This window comes from Podarcis bocagei (genome assembly GCF_964188305.1).
Source record: "Podarcis bocagei genome assembly, chromosome: 4".
NCBI lineage: Eukaryota > Metazoa > Chordata > Lepidosauria > Squamata > Lacertidae > Podarcis > Podarcis bocagei.
This window is the reverse complement of record NC_138128.1, coordinates 84,608,104-84,625,461: the sequence shown is the minus strand read 5'-3', so window position 1 is coordinate 84,625,461 and position 17,358 is coordinate 84,608,104. Positions and strand designations below refer to the sequence as shown.

General features: G+C 43.3%; 1 protein-coding gene across 2 annotated transcripts in view; it reads left to right on the top strand.

Annotated features, from left to right (window-relative positions):
- The window catches only part of ANXA11 (annexin A11), a 34,554-nt gene that overhangs the window by 10,876 nt on the left and 6,320 nt on the right, over nt 1-17,358 (top strand). For both annotated transcript variants that reach the window (XM_081191328.1, XM_081191327.1), the window contains 9 exons: nt 5,069-5,129; nt 6,806-6,918; nt 8,614-9,021; nt 9,379-9,466; nt 11,492-11,586; nt 12,948-13,061; nt 13,851-13,941; nt 15,425-15,504; nt 16,690-16,746. In XM_081191328.1, the coding sequence (XP_081047454.1) occupies nt 5,078-5,129; nt 6,806-6,918; nt 8,614-9,021; nt 9,379-9,466; nt 11,492-11,586; nt 12,948-13,061; nt 13,851-13,941; nt 15,425-15,504; nt 16,690-16,746 (1,098 nt within the window). In that variant the 5' untranslated portion in view covers nt 5,069-5,077. The remainder of the gene's footprint in view (nt 1-5,068; nt 5,130-6,805; nt 6,919-8,613; nt 9,022-9,378; nt 9,467-11,491; nt 11,587-12,947; nt 13,062-13,850; nt 13,942-15,424; nt 15,505-16,689; nt 16,747-17,358) is intronic.

Sequence of the window (17,358 nt, the reverse complement as noted above, 5' to 3'; positions counted from 1 at the left end):
TCCCCGTATTGTTCTTGTTGCGCCGTTGCAGTAATAACAGTGGGGGTGAACACGTAGCAAGCCATTTGTAGGATTTACTCAGGCTGCAGATAAGAACAGCTCTGCTGCAGGGTTGATGGCAACTGGGAGATAACCAAGAACTTGCGAATTGTAGGGCTCTCGCCACAGAGCGAAGTCTGAGTCATTAAAAAATACATCAAATAAGGAAGGAGGAAGTGCCTGGTTTTAAAAGGGGCTGAAAAAAGGAAGCAAGAAAGGAATTGCTTCTGAGGAGTTGCTTCTGCCTTTCCCATAGGGAAGGGCATTGTGCAAATATTACGGGGATTATAGCGACACTCTAAACACTTGGTGGTACCAGAAAATTGGGTAGGAGCAGTGCCCCAGCTGCACTCAAAGGTCCAAGTGTAGAAGCAAGTGTTCATCTCTACAAACTGAGAGCCAGGGCTTTTTTTTAAAAAAAAAATTAAAAGCCACAGTTTCAAGGTGTCAGGTTCCCTGGTTTGCATTTACGGATAGCTTTGCTGATGAGCCCACAACTGCTGCTAGCAACTAGTCTGTCAGCACTTATGCCTAGATGGGCTGTGTGTGCTGTGCATATTTCCTTGGCTTGTCTCCTGGAACCAGTTCTTACTTGTTACTGGCAAGTGGCTATTTATGCACCTGATTGAATGAACAACTGCCATTCATTCCTTCATTTCCATTCTCCACTTTTAGTTAGTTAGTTTAATCTAAGTCAGGCATAGGCAAACTCCAGCCCTCCAGATGTTTCGGACTACAATTCCCATCATTCCTAGCTAACAGGACCAGTGGTCAGGGATGATGGAAATTGTAGTCCCAAACATCTGGAGGGCTGGAGTTTGCCTATGCCTGTTCTAAGTCATTTCCCCCCTTGCAACAGTTTATTATAACTTTAAAAATCAAAGCGAATTAAGATGGGAAGAACCTCCAAATGGTTTTTAGAATGTCACAGTATAAGCACTTTGGTTTTAAACTGTGCTCATAGACTTGGAAGAGTTGGAGGGGACCCCCAAGGGTCATCTAGTCCCACCAAAGTCCTGCGATGCAAGAATCGAACTCACAACTTTCTGAGGAGCAAAATCACAACTAAGAGCTTTAAAGGCAACAGTTATTGTGGTGTAAGTTTTAGTAGGCTAGAGCTCACCTGATCAAGTGAGTCGCTCTTTCAGATGCAGGATGTCGTTTGGGGGGGGGGGCGTTGAAAGGCCATGGAATCTAAGATACAGCAGAATGAGTCTGTCACCCTAAGGCATTTCTCCCTAAGGAGCTTTCAGATTGTTAAGTAGGAAACTTGAGAAATCTAGAAGCAAAACCAAAGCAATTTCAGTTCCTGGTGTTTTAATGGTGGGAATCCGACCGTTAATTACAGGTCTGCGCAACTACTGACTAGCCAAGCCTCACGCAGCCCACCGTCCGTGCATCATGACCTGCCAGAGGCTGCACTGCTCTCCTCTTTTTAAAGTTCTGCTCTGGCAGCAAGAACAGGTGGTTTGTTGAGCCACTTGGTCAGTCAGTAGGGTGTGTTGAGCCTAATTGTGCCTCGAGTTGTGCTGGCCGGTAGTAGTAATACGTTGTATCTAGCATCCTCAGTTTGTGTTGCAGCGCCTCACTCCTCTGTTTCGTTCAGTCTTGGGGAAACTGGTGATGGAAGAGGAAAATTGAGTGGTTCAGCTCCCCATTTCTCTTAACTCCCTCTAACTTGCTATAGGTGGAAACTTCCCTTGGAAACTGCATGAGGCTTAAAAATTCCAGTACAACATCCTGTTGTTGAGAACTGGCTATTTTCCTCTTGCTTTTGTTCCCAATGTTTCATCCCACCCTGTTAGTAGGCTGCAAATTATCTGGTGGTCGGTTTACATAGAGCTGTGTGGCTTTGTCCCCCACCAAATCAAATTCAACCTGCTGGCTCTGAATGGCAGCCCAGTGAGGACTCAGTGAAGCCTCATGGTTTTCCTACCTTCCTAGAACTGCAAAAATGGGGAGGGGGGTGTTTAGTACCTGGCAGGCCTTAATAGGTTGCTAGTGGGCTACATTTGGCTTGACTGGTCAGTCACAATGGATTCTGGACTGATGTTATTGAATCTGTGATCTGTTGAATTACGCTGGAGGAGGAGGGAGGAGGCATGTTAACTCTATTTTTTTCCCTTTTGGTCTGTGCTGCGTTCCATGTGCTATAAGAGATTAGGGCATGGGTAGGCAAACTAAGGCCCGGGGGCCAGATCCAGCTTAATTGCCTTCTAAATCCACCCTGCAGACGGTCTGGGAATCAGCATGTTTTTACATAAGTAGATTGTCTCCTTTTATTTAAAACGCATCTCTGGGTTATTTGTGTGGCCTGCCTGGTGTTTTTACATGAGTAGAATGTGTGCTTTTATTTAAAATGCATCTCTGGGTTATTTGTGGGGCATAGGAATTCGTTCATTCCCCCCCCAAAAAATATAGTCCAGTCCCCCACAAGGTCTGAGGGACAGTGGACCGGCCCATGGCTGAAAAAGTTTGCTGACCCCTGGCTTAGGGCAATCCTTTTCAGTATTAACCATGGTTGGTGCCAGTGCATTTGTAACAGTGCACCTTGGTTAAATAAAACCATGCAGTTCAGATGAGAGGGTACGAGATGTTTTCCGCTTATAGAATCATAGAATGCTAGAGCTAGAAGGGACCCTGAGGATCATCTAGTTCCACCCCCTGCAATGCAGGAATATGCAGCTGTCCCACGTGGGGATCAAACCTGCAATCTTCACATTATCAGCCAACTGAGCTATTCAGGCTTGTCTTGTGCTTCCTGGGCATGAGTCCAAGCAGTTTTGCCTTTGCCCCACAGTCGTCCCCCCCCCCCCAAGAAACCCCCCACTCTTCAGCAGTGAATTGGAGCAAACATCAATCTGGAGAAAATTGGTGTTGGCTCTGATTTAGCAGTAAAGATATCCCTGGGGGCAAGCAGCCGAAGTGTGAATGAGCCCTTAGTTCTGTAACACCTATGTAAAACTATTCTCGTCATGGGCAGCGGCATTGCTGGATATCATAGTTTCAGAAAGTGCTGTGTGAAACAGCCATTTTAATTCCATTCCCAGTTAATTGTGCAAAAAAAAAAAAAGCAATTCTAAAGGAATTTCAAACCTTGGAAAAGACCATGTGGTGCACCTCCTCAACACTGCCATTTCCCCCTAAATCCCTTTCATCTTCCATCTGTGTGTAAAATAGGAATAACATAAGTGTTTTACCAGTTTCACTAGTTCATAACGCCTCTGAGATTATCCATGTGCAGCTTCTGGTTAGCACAGTTCTAACTGGAATGTGGTCCCACAGTATCACCATAGTTCCTGCAGGTAACACAGGGTGGGAAAGTTGGCATAGCAACACACTTTGGCTTCATACAGACGAAATGAATTCCAACCTTGGGGAGGCAGCTAAATCAACAAGCTTCTCTGCCTGCCGACTTGTGTTGCCTCCCAGCACAGTTCTTCGCTTGTGCCCTTTGTTCCCTCTTTACTTGCTGGCATTTGGTGTGGCTGGTAGGAATGAATGAGCCTATTATGGCTGTATTTTTTTAAAAGAACTTTACAGTTCTAGAGGCAGAGGGATCTAAGTATAACATCAAAAACTTGCTCTCCTGGATTTGTTCATAATGGGGCAGATGTTTGTGTGCCACATCTGGAGAAGGCTCCCCTCTTTTTCCTGGTTGTTACTAAAAAGTAATACTAGGTTCCATTGATGTGTTTTCAGTTAGCTATGTTTCACACCAAAGTAATGTGTTTGAGTTCTTGTTAGCTCTCATTTGAAAACCTTTACTTTGAAAAGTAGAAGTTATAAATGTAGCTTAAAATAAAGGAAGTGGCTTTATGTTTTTACTAGGGAGAAAGAACTGCTTGTGCACAGGAGAGCTTGTCTAACCGCCTGATTCTGGGGGAACCACCCTGGGAGTATTATTTAAGAGGGGGGACGGAGGGCAGGGAAGCTGAAGACAAAGCAGGACCTGCTTTAGAAATTTAATCTGCAACATGCATATTTAAAGTGTTTTATATGTGAAGATAAGGAAAAAATGTGCTTGCAGCATACACATGCAGCATATCACTTGCGTTTGATTGACTGCTGGTTCCCCACTTTGTGAACATGGTGCATGATGTTCACTGTCTGAACATGCATTGCAGGGGGTTAGACCACATGACCTTTGGTGTCCCTTCCAATTCTACAGTTCTCTGATTCTGAGATTAATAAGTACACATCTGCAGCTGTGTCATTAAAAAGGTGCACCAGTTTCCAGCCTGAGGATGAAAAACCACTAAAGTGTCCTTATTTTACCTGTGATTGCAATCATATGAAAAAGTCCCGTAGCTACAGTGCTTTGCGGTTTCCTAAATCTAGATCTCATACAGTTTTGGATGGCAGGATCTCCTGAGATTGCCAGGATCATGAGGTTACAATTCATCTCAGTGATAGTGGCATCAAAAGTATAAAAATGCACAACATGATGTAATGAGAAATAGTTGCGTAGTGGCTAGGATTTGACAAAAAGACCCTTCATTTGTCCACAGATCCTACTTTGAGCCACTTGCCATCTCTCAGTGTAACCTACCACAAAGAATGATTTTGAGGATAATGGGTGAGGATGGGCAGAGCTTCGTGGAAGAAAGGCAAAACGAAGCTAAATTTGATGGTGAAATCCCAAAAGTTCAAAACAATCCCATCTGCTTTAGTTTTAAGCTGCTATGTGTTGCGTATGTAAGAATGTACGGAGAGCCTGCAGGATCAGGCCAGTGGCTCATATAGGCCAGCATCCTGTTCTCAAAGTGCCTTTTTGGAAGCCGCAAGCAGGATCTCAGCACCACTGCCTTCTTTCCAGCGACTGGCATTCAGAATATAGAATTGTAGAGTTGGAAGAGACCATGGGAGTCATCTAGTCCAACTCTCTTCAATACAGGAACATTTTGCCCAGTGTGGGGCTTGAACCTGTGAACCTAAGATTAAGAGCCTCATGCTCTACCAACTGATATAAATAAAATGTGTAATTAACACTTTGCAGTGTATTAAATCATTGTTCTTCTTTTTGCAGTCCTGCAGAATGAGTTATCCCGGGTACCCTCCTGCCGGTGGTTATCCACCTGCTGCTCCAGGTAAGCTTACTGTATTTCATTTAAGAATCATAGTAACCTGGCGGGAATTGGATAACAGAAGGGTGCAAACCAGAGGAGTAGTGCAAATAACCTTGGATTCAGTCACCAGCATATTCAGTTGAAGGGATCTCCGATTTGTAGAGCTCAAGAGGCCTGGGAGAACTGTTGCCAGTCAGAGTAGACAGAATTGTGACTGATAAACTACTGGTCTGACTCTTGTATGCAGCAGCTGCATATAGCTTCCTATGAAGATATAGTTTACATTCCCTGCTGTTATCACCTGTTCTCTCTTACATTGTTAGAAGGAAGGAAGAGACCGTTCCTCTTGCCATGTATTTTGCTCTAGTGTCTGTTATTTATACGCTGCATGTTTTGCAAACAGATGATTATCTATTTGACGGCCGTTTATTAGCCTTTGAAATGCACACATGGTTTTAGCGTAGCTGTAGTGAAGTTGGGGAATTTCAATAGATCCAAACTTTGGTCAAGTGAGAAGCAAAGTATTGTGGGAAGTCAAAAGCCATAAGATTTATGGGAAATGGGTTTTGTTGCTTTAACACTGCAGGCTAACAGTCTCCAAATGTGTGAAGTTGCTTATCTCGGGAAGAAACTTCTCCAGGTTGATTAGTGGCCTTCTGACACCTGGTACCTAACTCATTCACACCCAAACAGCATTGTTATCAACCCTAATCACTCTGGGAATGTGCATCTGCTGAGTATCTGAAGAAGGGAGGAACTCTTTGATTCAAAGTCCTGGGAACTAACGAACTCAGCTGTCACAAGTTAAAATTATTAGTCAATTAGCTGACCATTGGTGAATTTAAACATAATCAGGAATTTTGGTTGGATCTGAGTTCTGTTTCCAAGTGAGATTTAGAAATAAAGATCCTAAAAAATCCGCAATTCGCCCGTCTGTTAGTTGCCACCTTGCTAACAGTTGTCCTGCCTGTGTGTCTTTGTGATGAAGATTCCTGCTGTCTTTGAGATGTGGATTTTACTGAGAACTCTGAAACTATGTATGTAACTAAGTATGTTAGTTAGCTATATTCTACCATGTCTTTGTTTTACTGGTTTGAAATATATAAGAGAAGTGTCTGCTTTTTAAGCATGTTTAATTTTGTTTTTTAAAATAAATTTTAAAAAGAGACCTTTTCCTGTCTTGTGTGCCAATCTGAGGGAAAGCCTGAATCCAGAGCCTGAACAATTAGCCATACTACATCTGTTAAACTTCCTGCCTTTTGTGGAAACAAATTGTAGGTTGGGGCAGCCGGTAACTAGGAAGTATAACCTCCTCCCTTGGGTTATGTCTTCTGGTGCCCTGGCACAGGGGAGTGGTGGCAGCAACTACCTTTTTTGATGCGCTTTGTTCTGTAAAAAAGTACATGCTGCCAGCCACCATTCCTGGAGACCTGATCCATCTGGATGGTAAGGACAGGTGAGGGAGGGGCGAGTGGCCGGAGCATTACTACAGTAGCTTTCAGAGAAGCTGCTGCTTTATGTTGCAACATCTGTTGGTTCAGGGATGGAGAACAGAGCAAAATGGAACTGCATCAAAGCCTGCCTGCTTTTGCCAGTGGCCATTACAGTGAAAATTCTGCCATAGAAATCCATATGCTAACAAACAGATATACAACTGTTCTGTAGCTCTTGTGTATTTTTATTTTTTAATATTTCAGGTGGCAACCCCTGGGGGGCTCCCAGCTATCCTCCTGCAAATCCTCCTCCAATTGGGCTAGAAAATGTTGGAAGCTATGCCAACCAGTTTAATCCAGACTATATGTCAGGCATGGTGAGTAATTTCAGTTGGAATTTGGTAGATCTTCCTGTTTCCGCTAAAGCCAGCTGCGAAATTCTGCTGCCTGAATTTTTGTCTTCTTTTAATATATTTAGATCCTGCTTTTCAAGGAAGGGCCTCATAGCGGTTTACAGCAGTTATAAAGTTACATTCAATTTCTCTTCCCCTTGTCTTCTTTCCATATCTGTCCTTTATTTCATCAGTGGTAAAAGCTGTAACAGACAGATTATGTTCGCAACAGTATTCTCTGAAGCTCCTCCTGGCGGTTGCGGCAACAATACTGTTAGCACATTTGCGAAGCTAAGCAGGGTCCGATATGGTTTCAAACTGGATGAGGGACCATGAGTTCAGATTATTGCATTTCAGGGAGTTGGCCTAGATGGCCCTCGGGGTTCCTCCAAATTTATGATTCTACAGTTCTGTGAAGCACAGTGTGTAACAGGGTGCTCCACATCCCCAACTCTGTTTAACATGGCAAATGAGATATTTGCATACGCCCATATCTCAAGCAGGCAAATGATACAGAATGGTAAAACCCTGTTTATATGCCAATAAAAACCCCATATTATCGAGGAGGAAATGGATACTTTGCAGGTGCAAAGTATTGGACATTAGGATACGCTTACATAGATGAAATGCAGAACATAAAATATAAAGGTAGAAAATATAAAATAAAAATTTCTATGCCATGGTTCAGTGTTGTACAAACAAACCTACCTTCCCTATCATAAGCTTTTTCTGATTAACTGCAGTGCAGCTTGTTGTTCAAATTCTAAACTGTGGTTTTTACTGTAGGTAGAGAAAACAAGACAGATTCATAAACTACGGTGTGAAGTTACCTTGTTTCCACTAAGCATAGTTAACCCACAGTTTGGGTTACCATGGTAACATGGCAAACTGTGGTTAATCAAAACCAGAAACGAAAGATTCCAAATTCATCTCTGCCACTGTGTTGGTGGAGGAGCAGGGAGTACACAAGCTCAGTAGTAGTCTAGACTCTGGGACCTAGGGAGATCTTCTAGCCTGTTCAAAATGATGACCTCTTAATAGTTTGGATTGATGTGGAGCATCACACAGACAATAATAATAATAATAATAATAATAATAATAATAATAATAATAATTTATTTATACCATGCCCATCTGGCTGGGTATCCCCAGCCACTCTGGATGGCTTCCAACCAAATATTAAAAACAATACAGCATCATACATTAAAAACTTCCCTAAACAGGGCCGCCTTCCGTTGTCTTTTAAAAGTAAAATAGTTGTTTATTGCCTTGACATCTGCTGGGAGGGCGTTCCACAGGGCAGGCGCCACTACCGAGAAGGCCCTCTGCCTGCTTCCCTGTAACCTCACTTCGCACAGCGAGGGAACTGCCAGAAGGCCCTCGGCACTGGACTTCAGTGTCCGGCCTGGATGATGGGGGTGGAGACGCTCCTTCAGACAAGAGTAGCACAGTGGACAAGTAGCTGGGCGGTCTTGCCAAGAAGTCCCAAGCTCAAATCTAGTGAACCCCAGAGGTCTTAAGCAACCTCCTATCTTGTGGCTTCTTAGCTGTAATAATACTGGCCTATTTAGATTGCGGTTGTAAAGATGTACATAGAGTGCTCTCAACCCTCAAAGTGTTACAGAAATGTTACGTGCTATTTGAGGCACACGTGCTAACTTTGTGCATTTGATTGTTCAGGCTTCCAACATGTCGGGAACATTTGGTGGCGCCAACGTGCCACAGAGCATGTACCCTCCAGTCCCCGGTGGCTACCCCCCGGTTCCCCCAGGAGGCTTTGGACAAGCTCCTGGGGGCTTTGGGCAACCTCCTCAAGGACAGCAGCCGTCTTATGGAATGTACCCGCCAGCGCCAGGAGGAAACCCGCCAACAGGAATGCCATCTTATCCAGGGTATCCAGGCGGCCCGATGCCAGGAGCAGGACAGCAGCCCCAGCCGTATCCTGGGCAACAGCCATATCCTGGGCAGCAGCCAATGCCGCCGCCAGGGCACCAGCAGCCTATGCCAAGTTACCCTTCTGGCCCAGCTGTTAATCCTTCTATGCCATCTTACCCAGGACCAACAGTGCCCACCATTACTCCCGGAGCGGTAAGAGAACCTCTTCTTAAATTATTGAGCTTCCTTTTCTTCCAGTGTATAATAGGAAAAGTGCAAAAACTAAGTGTTTGATGGCACATGTTGCATCTGTGTGCCCCAGATGCTGTCGAATGCTAAAAAGTGATGGGAAGGAGTTCAATTGGTGGTTGACAGGTGGTGCATGGGAAGGATGCTTGACCCTTACCCCACCACTTTCCACCAGCTATGGTTTCTGGGTATGCGTTTGCCACGTTGAGCGCTGGGGGAAGGACGGGTAGTGATGTGTTGTAAGGGAAAGTGGCAGGCAGGCGAAGTAGCAAACGTTGGCTGATAGCTCCCCCCCCCCCCATTCTTCTTTGGACAATGCAGTCTGGAAACCGAGGCACAGTTCGTGATGCACCATCCTTTGACCCTCTGAGGGACGCAGAGGTGTTGAGGAAAGCCATGAAAGGGTTTGGTGAGTAGTGCTTGCACTCAAAAGTTAGGTGCTTTTTCTTCACGTAATGATGTCCTCTTTGTCCCACCCTTTTGCTTCTTGCACGTTCAGGGATGGTTTGGGTACTGCTTTGCAAAACATTGCAGGTTACGTCTGTGTTCTGGGTAACATGAAAGCGATTCTGACTGTTGCCTCTTCTGCCCTTGGAACACAGCCTGTGACACTGGCCATGGGTCTGTTCTCTGTACCAGGGATTCAGAAATTCCATGAGTCCAACAGATGTATGCCCAAGTACACATAGAATAATAGAAATGTAAAAATGGAAGAGGGTCGTCTAGTCCGACCCGCTGCAATGCAGGGATCTCAGCTAAAGCATCCATGGCAGATGGCCATCCAACCTCTTCTTCTAAACCTCCAAGGATGGAGAGTCCACCAGCTTCTGAAGGAGTCCTGGAGAGTCCACTGTTGAACAGGATCAGAAAGTTCTTCCTTGTGTTTAGTCAGATTCTCCTCCTTGTAAGTTGAATCCATTGGTTCGGGTCCCACCCTCCAGAGATGGAGGGAACATCTTCCATGTGGCAGCCCTTGAGATATTGGAGGAAGGCTATCCGACCTCCTCTCACAGAGGAAAGACTGTTCATGACTACTCTCCCTGATGGAAGCAGTCGTGCTTCTGATTTGCAGTTGCTGGACACAGGAGGTGAGTGTGCACTTGTGTTAAGTCCTCCTTGCGGGGTTCACAAAGGCATCTGGTCAGCCACTAAGAACAGGATGCTGGGCTGGATAGGCTGGATCCAGTAGGCTCCTCTTACACTTAAGGTTGTTTCAGCAAGGCTGCAACCCACCTGCTCTACACCAGATGTCCTATTGAACTTTAGGTATGGGGCAGGTCAAGGTGTGTGTGTGTGTGTGTGTGTGTGTGTGTGTGTGTTGTGGAATAACCAATAAAGCCAGCCGTCCAGATCTGGCTTCCCATCCTTGCTTTGCAAAGTCAGTCACTCATATATACCTTTATAAGCCGGAAGGAACAAGTTTAATGTCCACCACCTCTTCCAGCTAGAAAACGTAAGAGGGATTTTGTGGAGCTTGCTTGCTACCCTTGAGGGCAGGGCCCCCCAACACTCTCCCCAAGCCACCCCCCTTTCCGGTCCTGCTCTGTGCCTGGAGGGAATCTGGTCCTGCCTGGATAGAGAGGGCTGTGTATAGACATCAAACTTTTGCATGGCTGGAATGGAGCCTACTGTGCAAAGATAGAAGGGCATCTGTTGCTGCACTCAAGTTTTCCGTAGTTGCTCATTCTGATCGCAACGCCCAGATTTCTATTCCTTTTTAGCATTTGATCTTTTCTTCAAGGTTGGAAGACCTCAAAAGTTGCTTTTAGCTTCTTTGCTTTTTGTGAAACATTTTTCAGTGTTATACAAATTATTTCTCTTTCCTTTCCCACTGAATTCTGTCCTGCTTTTTTTCTCCCAACTTAAACCTCTCCATTCCTAGTCTATGCAAAACGTGTATGACTCTTCAGTCCAAACCAAATGCACAACTGTCCCTTCCCTCAGAAATTTAAATATTTGGATTTCTTTTTTTTTAAAAAAAGTAATTGGAATGTGTGCGAATACCCCATAATGTCATACAGGCTTAGCTCATCTGTGAGGCTTTGCTGCCTAAAGTACAACAGAATATAGAATCACAGAATCCTAGAGATGGAAGGGACTATGAGAATCATCTATTCCAATAATCCAACTCCCTACAATGCACGGAATCTTTTGCCCAGTGTGGCGCTCAAACCCACAACCCTGAGATTAAGAGTCTCGTGCTCTACCAACTGAGCCATCCCATAGTTACTCATGACTGCCGCAGATTCAAATATGCATTTGAACAAGTGATGCCATGCAGTGTATAAGGTAGCAGGAGAGAATATTGGCCTTTTAAAATTTGGCCTTTTCCGATTACTAAATGCTGGGTTAGATTCTGCTGAAGTGGGTTGATCAGAAAGTACTATGGCGGTGGAAGAGGCTGCACTAAACACTTGATTCTGTATATTTTCAGGAACCGACGAGCAGGCAATCATTGATTGTCTGGGAAGTCGCTCAAACAAGCAACGCCAGCAGATTCTGCTCTCCTTCAAAACAGCTTATGGAAAGGTAAGTTCTCCACCATGAAATTATTCTTTGATTATTGCAACAGAGGAAGAAAGTGGAGGCAGAGCTAAACATGGAAGTCATGTGCAGTCGGTCTAGTTTGTATGTTCTTTGGCTTAGCTTCATGCTGAAGTCACCAGAGGGCTAGGATTTTGTGCCAAGGGTTAAACGGAAAGGGCAGGGTTTGAGGATGGATTTAAAGGGAGGGGTGGCATTTGTGCAGGTGTTCTGGGAGGCAATTTTAGGGCTGCAGCACAGTTAAGGGAGAAGGAGTCTTTTGAAGGAAGCCTTCAAATGGATAAGGATGGTGGAGCTGGGCAGACAAACATCACAGGCAGGAATGCAGAGAGATAAGGGGACAAGGCCATGGGAGGAGTTGTATGTAGGAACAAGGCAGCTGGATCTGAGAATGGACAGGAAGCCATTGAAGAGATTTAAGGACAAGGGGTTGTCACATTATCGTAATGATGATGGTGAATGATTTTGGCAACAAAATAATGAAAGAGACTTTAAATATCTTGACACCCCAATGAATGAGAGGTACAAAATAAGTTTGGTAATATCTTGCAGTTTTCAGCAGGATGACTTTTGTATTCCTCAAACACACTCTCTTCATATCATCAACTTTTACTGGTCAGCCACTCTTAAAAACCTTTGCATCAGAGTTCTACATTTTTGCTAATGAACAATTATCAGCATCATCTTAAGATTACTAAGTGTAAAAGCACAAAATATGTAACAAAATAACAATACACATTCTTCTAAGGAATTACTTTTGCCAGTTTTGTGCTAGCTTAATTTTTAAATGGCACCATGACCCTTTTGAGCAAATTATTTAATAAATAAAATAAGTATTATGTTCCTAGGTTGCTGCTTTTTAGTTTATGACATTGTTTATAATGTGTTCATTTGCTTTTTCCATATTTCTTATGCTGTGAAGTTGCTCTCAGCATATCGTGGACATAAGAGCGGGGTTTAAATTACTGGCTACTATGGTTCATTGCCCTATTCAGCTGAAATAAAACCTAAAATTTGTGTGGCTGCAAATATTCACACTGTTACATTTGTCCTCTGCTCTGGTAGAAATTTAGTTTGTAAACTCCTTTGGGCAGAAATCTTACCTTTACCCTTCCTTATGTTACTCAATAAAGTGCAGTCGACACTGATTGTGCTATATTAATAACTTCACAGATATTACCGAACTTTTCTGAAGTCTGACATTGCAAGAAAAGAGATTCAGATCATTAGTATGCCTTCAATAGGAAGCTTTGGCATAAACCTTTTGTTTCTCATCCTTTAAAAAACTCACTAAATATTACTTTACAAGGGAAACATGTGGTGTTTTTTCACTTAAAAAAAACCAGGATTTGATCAAGGACCTGAAGTCTGAGCTTTCCGGCAACTTCGAGAGGACAATCTTGGCAATGATGAAGACTCCTGTCCAGTTTGATGTTTATGAAATAAAAGAAGCCATCAAGGTCTGTATGGTTTAAATGAAAGCTACTGTTGTTGTTACATAATTATTGCCTCCCTAAATTCTTTATTTGACGCATCATCTTTCTCCTGCTTCAAGCCTGTCTTCAAAACCCACCATTCTGGATTTGCATGTGTGAATACCTATCCTGTGACCCCCTCCACCCAACCCTTGCAGTATCAGTTTTTATTATGCTACTGAATCAAGAGACTTCTGCTTATCTTTCTGTCTCAAGAGCTATGTACAGTGTGATGGGACTACGGTATACCGTTATCAAAAGCAACTCTCCCTTTGTATAATTCTTGGAGGAGGGGATTGCACAGCAGTTGCAGTTTAATCTAACTGAAGAAACTGAGAGCTCTGTTGCAATATTTGCAGTTCCTGCCCTCTACACCTGTGTCATTGCTTAGCCTGTGCTGGCATCCAGCAGTCCACTGAAGTGCGCATATGAAAAAAAATGCAATAATAGTTCTTTTGTCCTTTGTGTGATGCGCTCCTGTCACATGTGAGAGGACACCTCTTTTTAGGTGGCCTTTGTCAACCCTCATTCTTAAAAGTACATTCAGTAATACTTTATCTGTAGACCAGTTAAGTCTATCAAAAAATAGAGTAATCAAACTGAGCAATGGATTAAACATTGCAGACCTAGTAAGAGTACCCTCAGTCCACGTGAGGCCTAGAAATAGGAGTCACGCCAATAAGCCTGGCACTCTCTTAGCCTTAAAGTGGGCATAACCCAGGAGAGAAATGCTTCTGCCTAGTGGTGAGCTTGAGTGTCTCTTCCTTGTCTTAGGGAGCTGGCACGGATGAAGCCTGCCTGATAGAAATCTTGGCATCTCGCAGCAATGAGCACATTCGGGAAATCAGTCGGGCATACAAAGCAGGTGAGTTTTCCTCTCAACTCTGCAACTTCTGCTGTTCTGATAGAAGGCCATCCCAATACCTTTAAAGATGACGGGTTTAAGTTGAGCAGAAACATTTGTAGGAGGAATTGCATTTTGGACATTGAGGTCGAAGGCTGTTCAGTGCATAAGCTGCTGCTTTGTTTATAAATTTGAGCTTTGTTGGTTTGTTGGGTGGGGCTGTCAAATTTAGAACGGAGAAGACAATTTACAAGGGCAAACTGGAGTTCATGAAGGTTCACCCTTTTTCAGGCAGTTGTTTGATCCAGTGGTTTGTGCAGAAAGAGCCACTTAGTGCAATTGTACATTGGTAACAGTTCCTGGAGCTGAACATGCTGTGTGTCTCTCTTTGTTCTCCTTCCCCGCCTCTGTATTTTGTGTGATTGCAAAGTGCTGTACAGACTTGATGCACCACAAAGATTGCAGTCTGTACCTGCTTTTTCTAAGATTAAGACCCATTTAGTTCAACGGTACGTGCGTCTAAGTGGACACATAAGGCAGCAATCCTGCACACAGTTGCTTAAGAATAAACCTCAGTAAAGTTGTTGAGACTTCATCTCCAAGGAAGCATATGCTGGATCAGCTTGCAAATTCATAAAGGACTAACATCAGCTGGCATGGTCAGTGGTTTGGGACGATGGAAATTATAGGCCAGCAACTTCTGAAGCACACTACATTATCTAGGGTTTCATTTGTTTAAAACACATAATTTTAAGGGTTTTCTTGATAGTTCTTGGTTCCTTTTCTGTGCCGTATAGAATCCTATCATGTGTTTGATCCGCCATCTGAGCTTACGGTACCCAAAGTTTGCCCTGATTTAGATGTCCTAGTTTTACTTTCCGGGAATAAAACCGAGAGCTCCCTCTCCCTGCTCCTCTAACAGTGCTCCATAAATCTGTTTGCCCCTGGTGTGCTTACTCCCATTCCCACATATCTTCCCCCCCACACACACATTTTGAAGGGGGCAGAGACATCATCAAAGCACTGCTGAATTATCTTGCAAAGTCCCAGTGTGAGAGACGGAAAAAGCACCAATCACCCCTTTTCTGCCCATGGCAAATTCAAAGGAAGAAACGGATGATGGTTTCTCAAAGTAGGATTTGTTAGTATCTTTGGAAGCCCAGCTTGAGTGATGGAAGGTATCTTGCGAGGAGGAACTAGTGGGCCGCCTTAAATATTCCCTTTGGCTAGTAGGTCAAACCAAAATGGGGCTATTTACACAAACTACTTTTAGTGTAAAATTTCCCTTTTCATCTTTTCCCCCCCTTGATATTTTGGCTGGAGTATAAAAGAGTGGAATGTGAATCCTCCCTCCCCCAAGCAGATGTCCTTGCGGTGTGTTATAAAAAAATAGATAAGAATTATCTCTTCCTCTCCTCCCTTCTCTTTCTTCCCACCCAGTGATCCTTATAATGAAATAAACATGGACCATTTACAAAACGAGTTTCCTTTGTATTTCTCACAGAGCATAAGAAAACTTTGGAAGAAGCCATCAGAAACGACACATCTGGACACTTCCAGAGGCTTTTAATCTCGCTGTCTCAGGTATGCGCAAGATCCTTGCACCCGGTTGTCCTGTGTTGGTGTTGCTATAATTTATACGTAACCCAAGTTCTCCTAAGATTTACATTCATCCATTGAAGTAAAATTCACCGAAGTATTGGGGTGATATCTGTTGTCAGGCATATTTTGAGTCCATTCCTTTCAGTGGTTCTACCCATGAGTATGACTAAGACTGGAGATCACCTTTTTGTTTTTAAGCCAGTGTTTTGAGGTTATGCCCTCTTGCTTCTAATGGAGGGCACAGAACATCCTGGCTGTGCTACTGGATGTCTGTTCCCTATGATGTGATATAATTCAAGACGAAAAGCATTGGAGTTAATGGAATTGTATATTGCAAGTTTCTTCCCCCTAACCAAACAATTCTCCCTCCTCAATTAAAACATTAAAACTTTCCTACCATTTACATTGTCTCTTCTCACTCCTCTCACAGTGGTACCTTGGGTTACATACGCTTCAGGTTACATACGCTTCAGAAACTAACCCAGAAATAGTGCTTCAGGTTAAGAACTTTGCTTCAGGATGAGAACAGAAATTGCGCTCCGGCGTCGCGGCAGCAGCAGGAGGCCCCATTAGCTAAAGTGGTGCTTCAGGTTAAGAACAGTTTCAGGTTAAGAACGGACCTCCGGAACAAATTAAGTACTTAACCCGAGGTACCACTGTACAGAATAGTTTTTTATTTATCATGGCTCAGGCAATGAGGTTATATAACAGACCCCACCCCCATTGTTGTATTTTAAAGTCTGACCTTTTGCTCCACAGCTTTTCACAGAAAGCTTATTTTAACCAATATTTGGAACCTATTGAATCATGAAATCATTTACTTAGTTTGGTTCAAAATGTTATTTTAAATGTAATGTATGTAGATCTCTGATAACTGTTGTCCATCTATATTTTACCAAAGAATCTTAAATTATCAGATCTTGGATATCGAGTTAATAATGATCATGTCTGAAAATATACAGACTGGTGATAATTTGTCTGTCCCATTTAACCTTAATGCGTTGCAATATTAAATGGGAAGCATCATGAAACAAATACGCATGTTTAATGAGCAAATAGAACAAAGCATACTTTAAACTGTTCGGCTTGCTTTTTGCTGGACTAACATCAGTTACAGTATTTCAAAAGCAGTGCTTCATCTTTTGACTGACTTGGTAATTATTTCAGGGAAACAGAGATGAAAGTACCAATGTCAACATGGCGGCTGTCCAAAGCGATGCTCAGGTTGGTATGAAGGCCCAGCCAGGTGGCTGCTGCATTGAGCAGACTCTTGCCTGAAGTGGTTTCCTTTAAACATCTCCTACTTTAATGAAATCTAAAACTTGAGACCGTGTGTACTCCCTCACAACCTGGCATGTTTCTCCTCTGGCCTAATTTCTAGCGTGGAAGTTACCCTGAAAACAGTTTGCTTTTAAAAAATATTCTTCCTGCCCCCACAGTCCCTGTTTTTGAAAAAAAAGGGAGGATTGGTATGGCTTTCCCTCACCTCTACATCGAGCAGTTTGCACGGTTTCCCTTTTTCAAGTTACTACAGATAAATGATCCCAAGATAACAGCAATAAGAAGATTGCAATCAAATATATTTTTTAAAAACCCTTCTCAAATCTACCTGCACCTATTCCATTTTTGGAACGATTTACTAAATGAATTGGTGCTGCAGTAATAATTTCCCTGAAATGTGCAACTTTCTCCTTTTGGTTCATCATGTGGTGAATTTTTTTGTTTATTTCAAATTGTATGGAAGGAGGAACCACACACCTTTCTCAGGGTTGCATAGACTTGTGACTTACAAACCTGTCAAGTTTTTATGAGCGAAAGCACGGAGGGAGGAGAGTT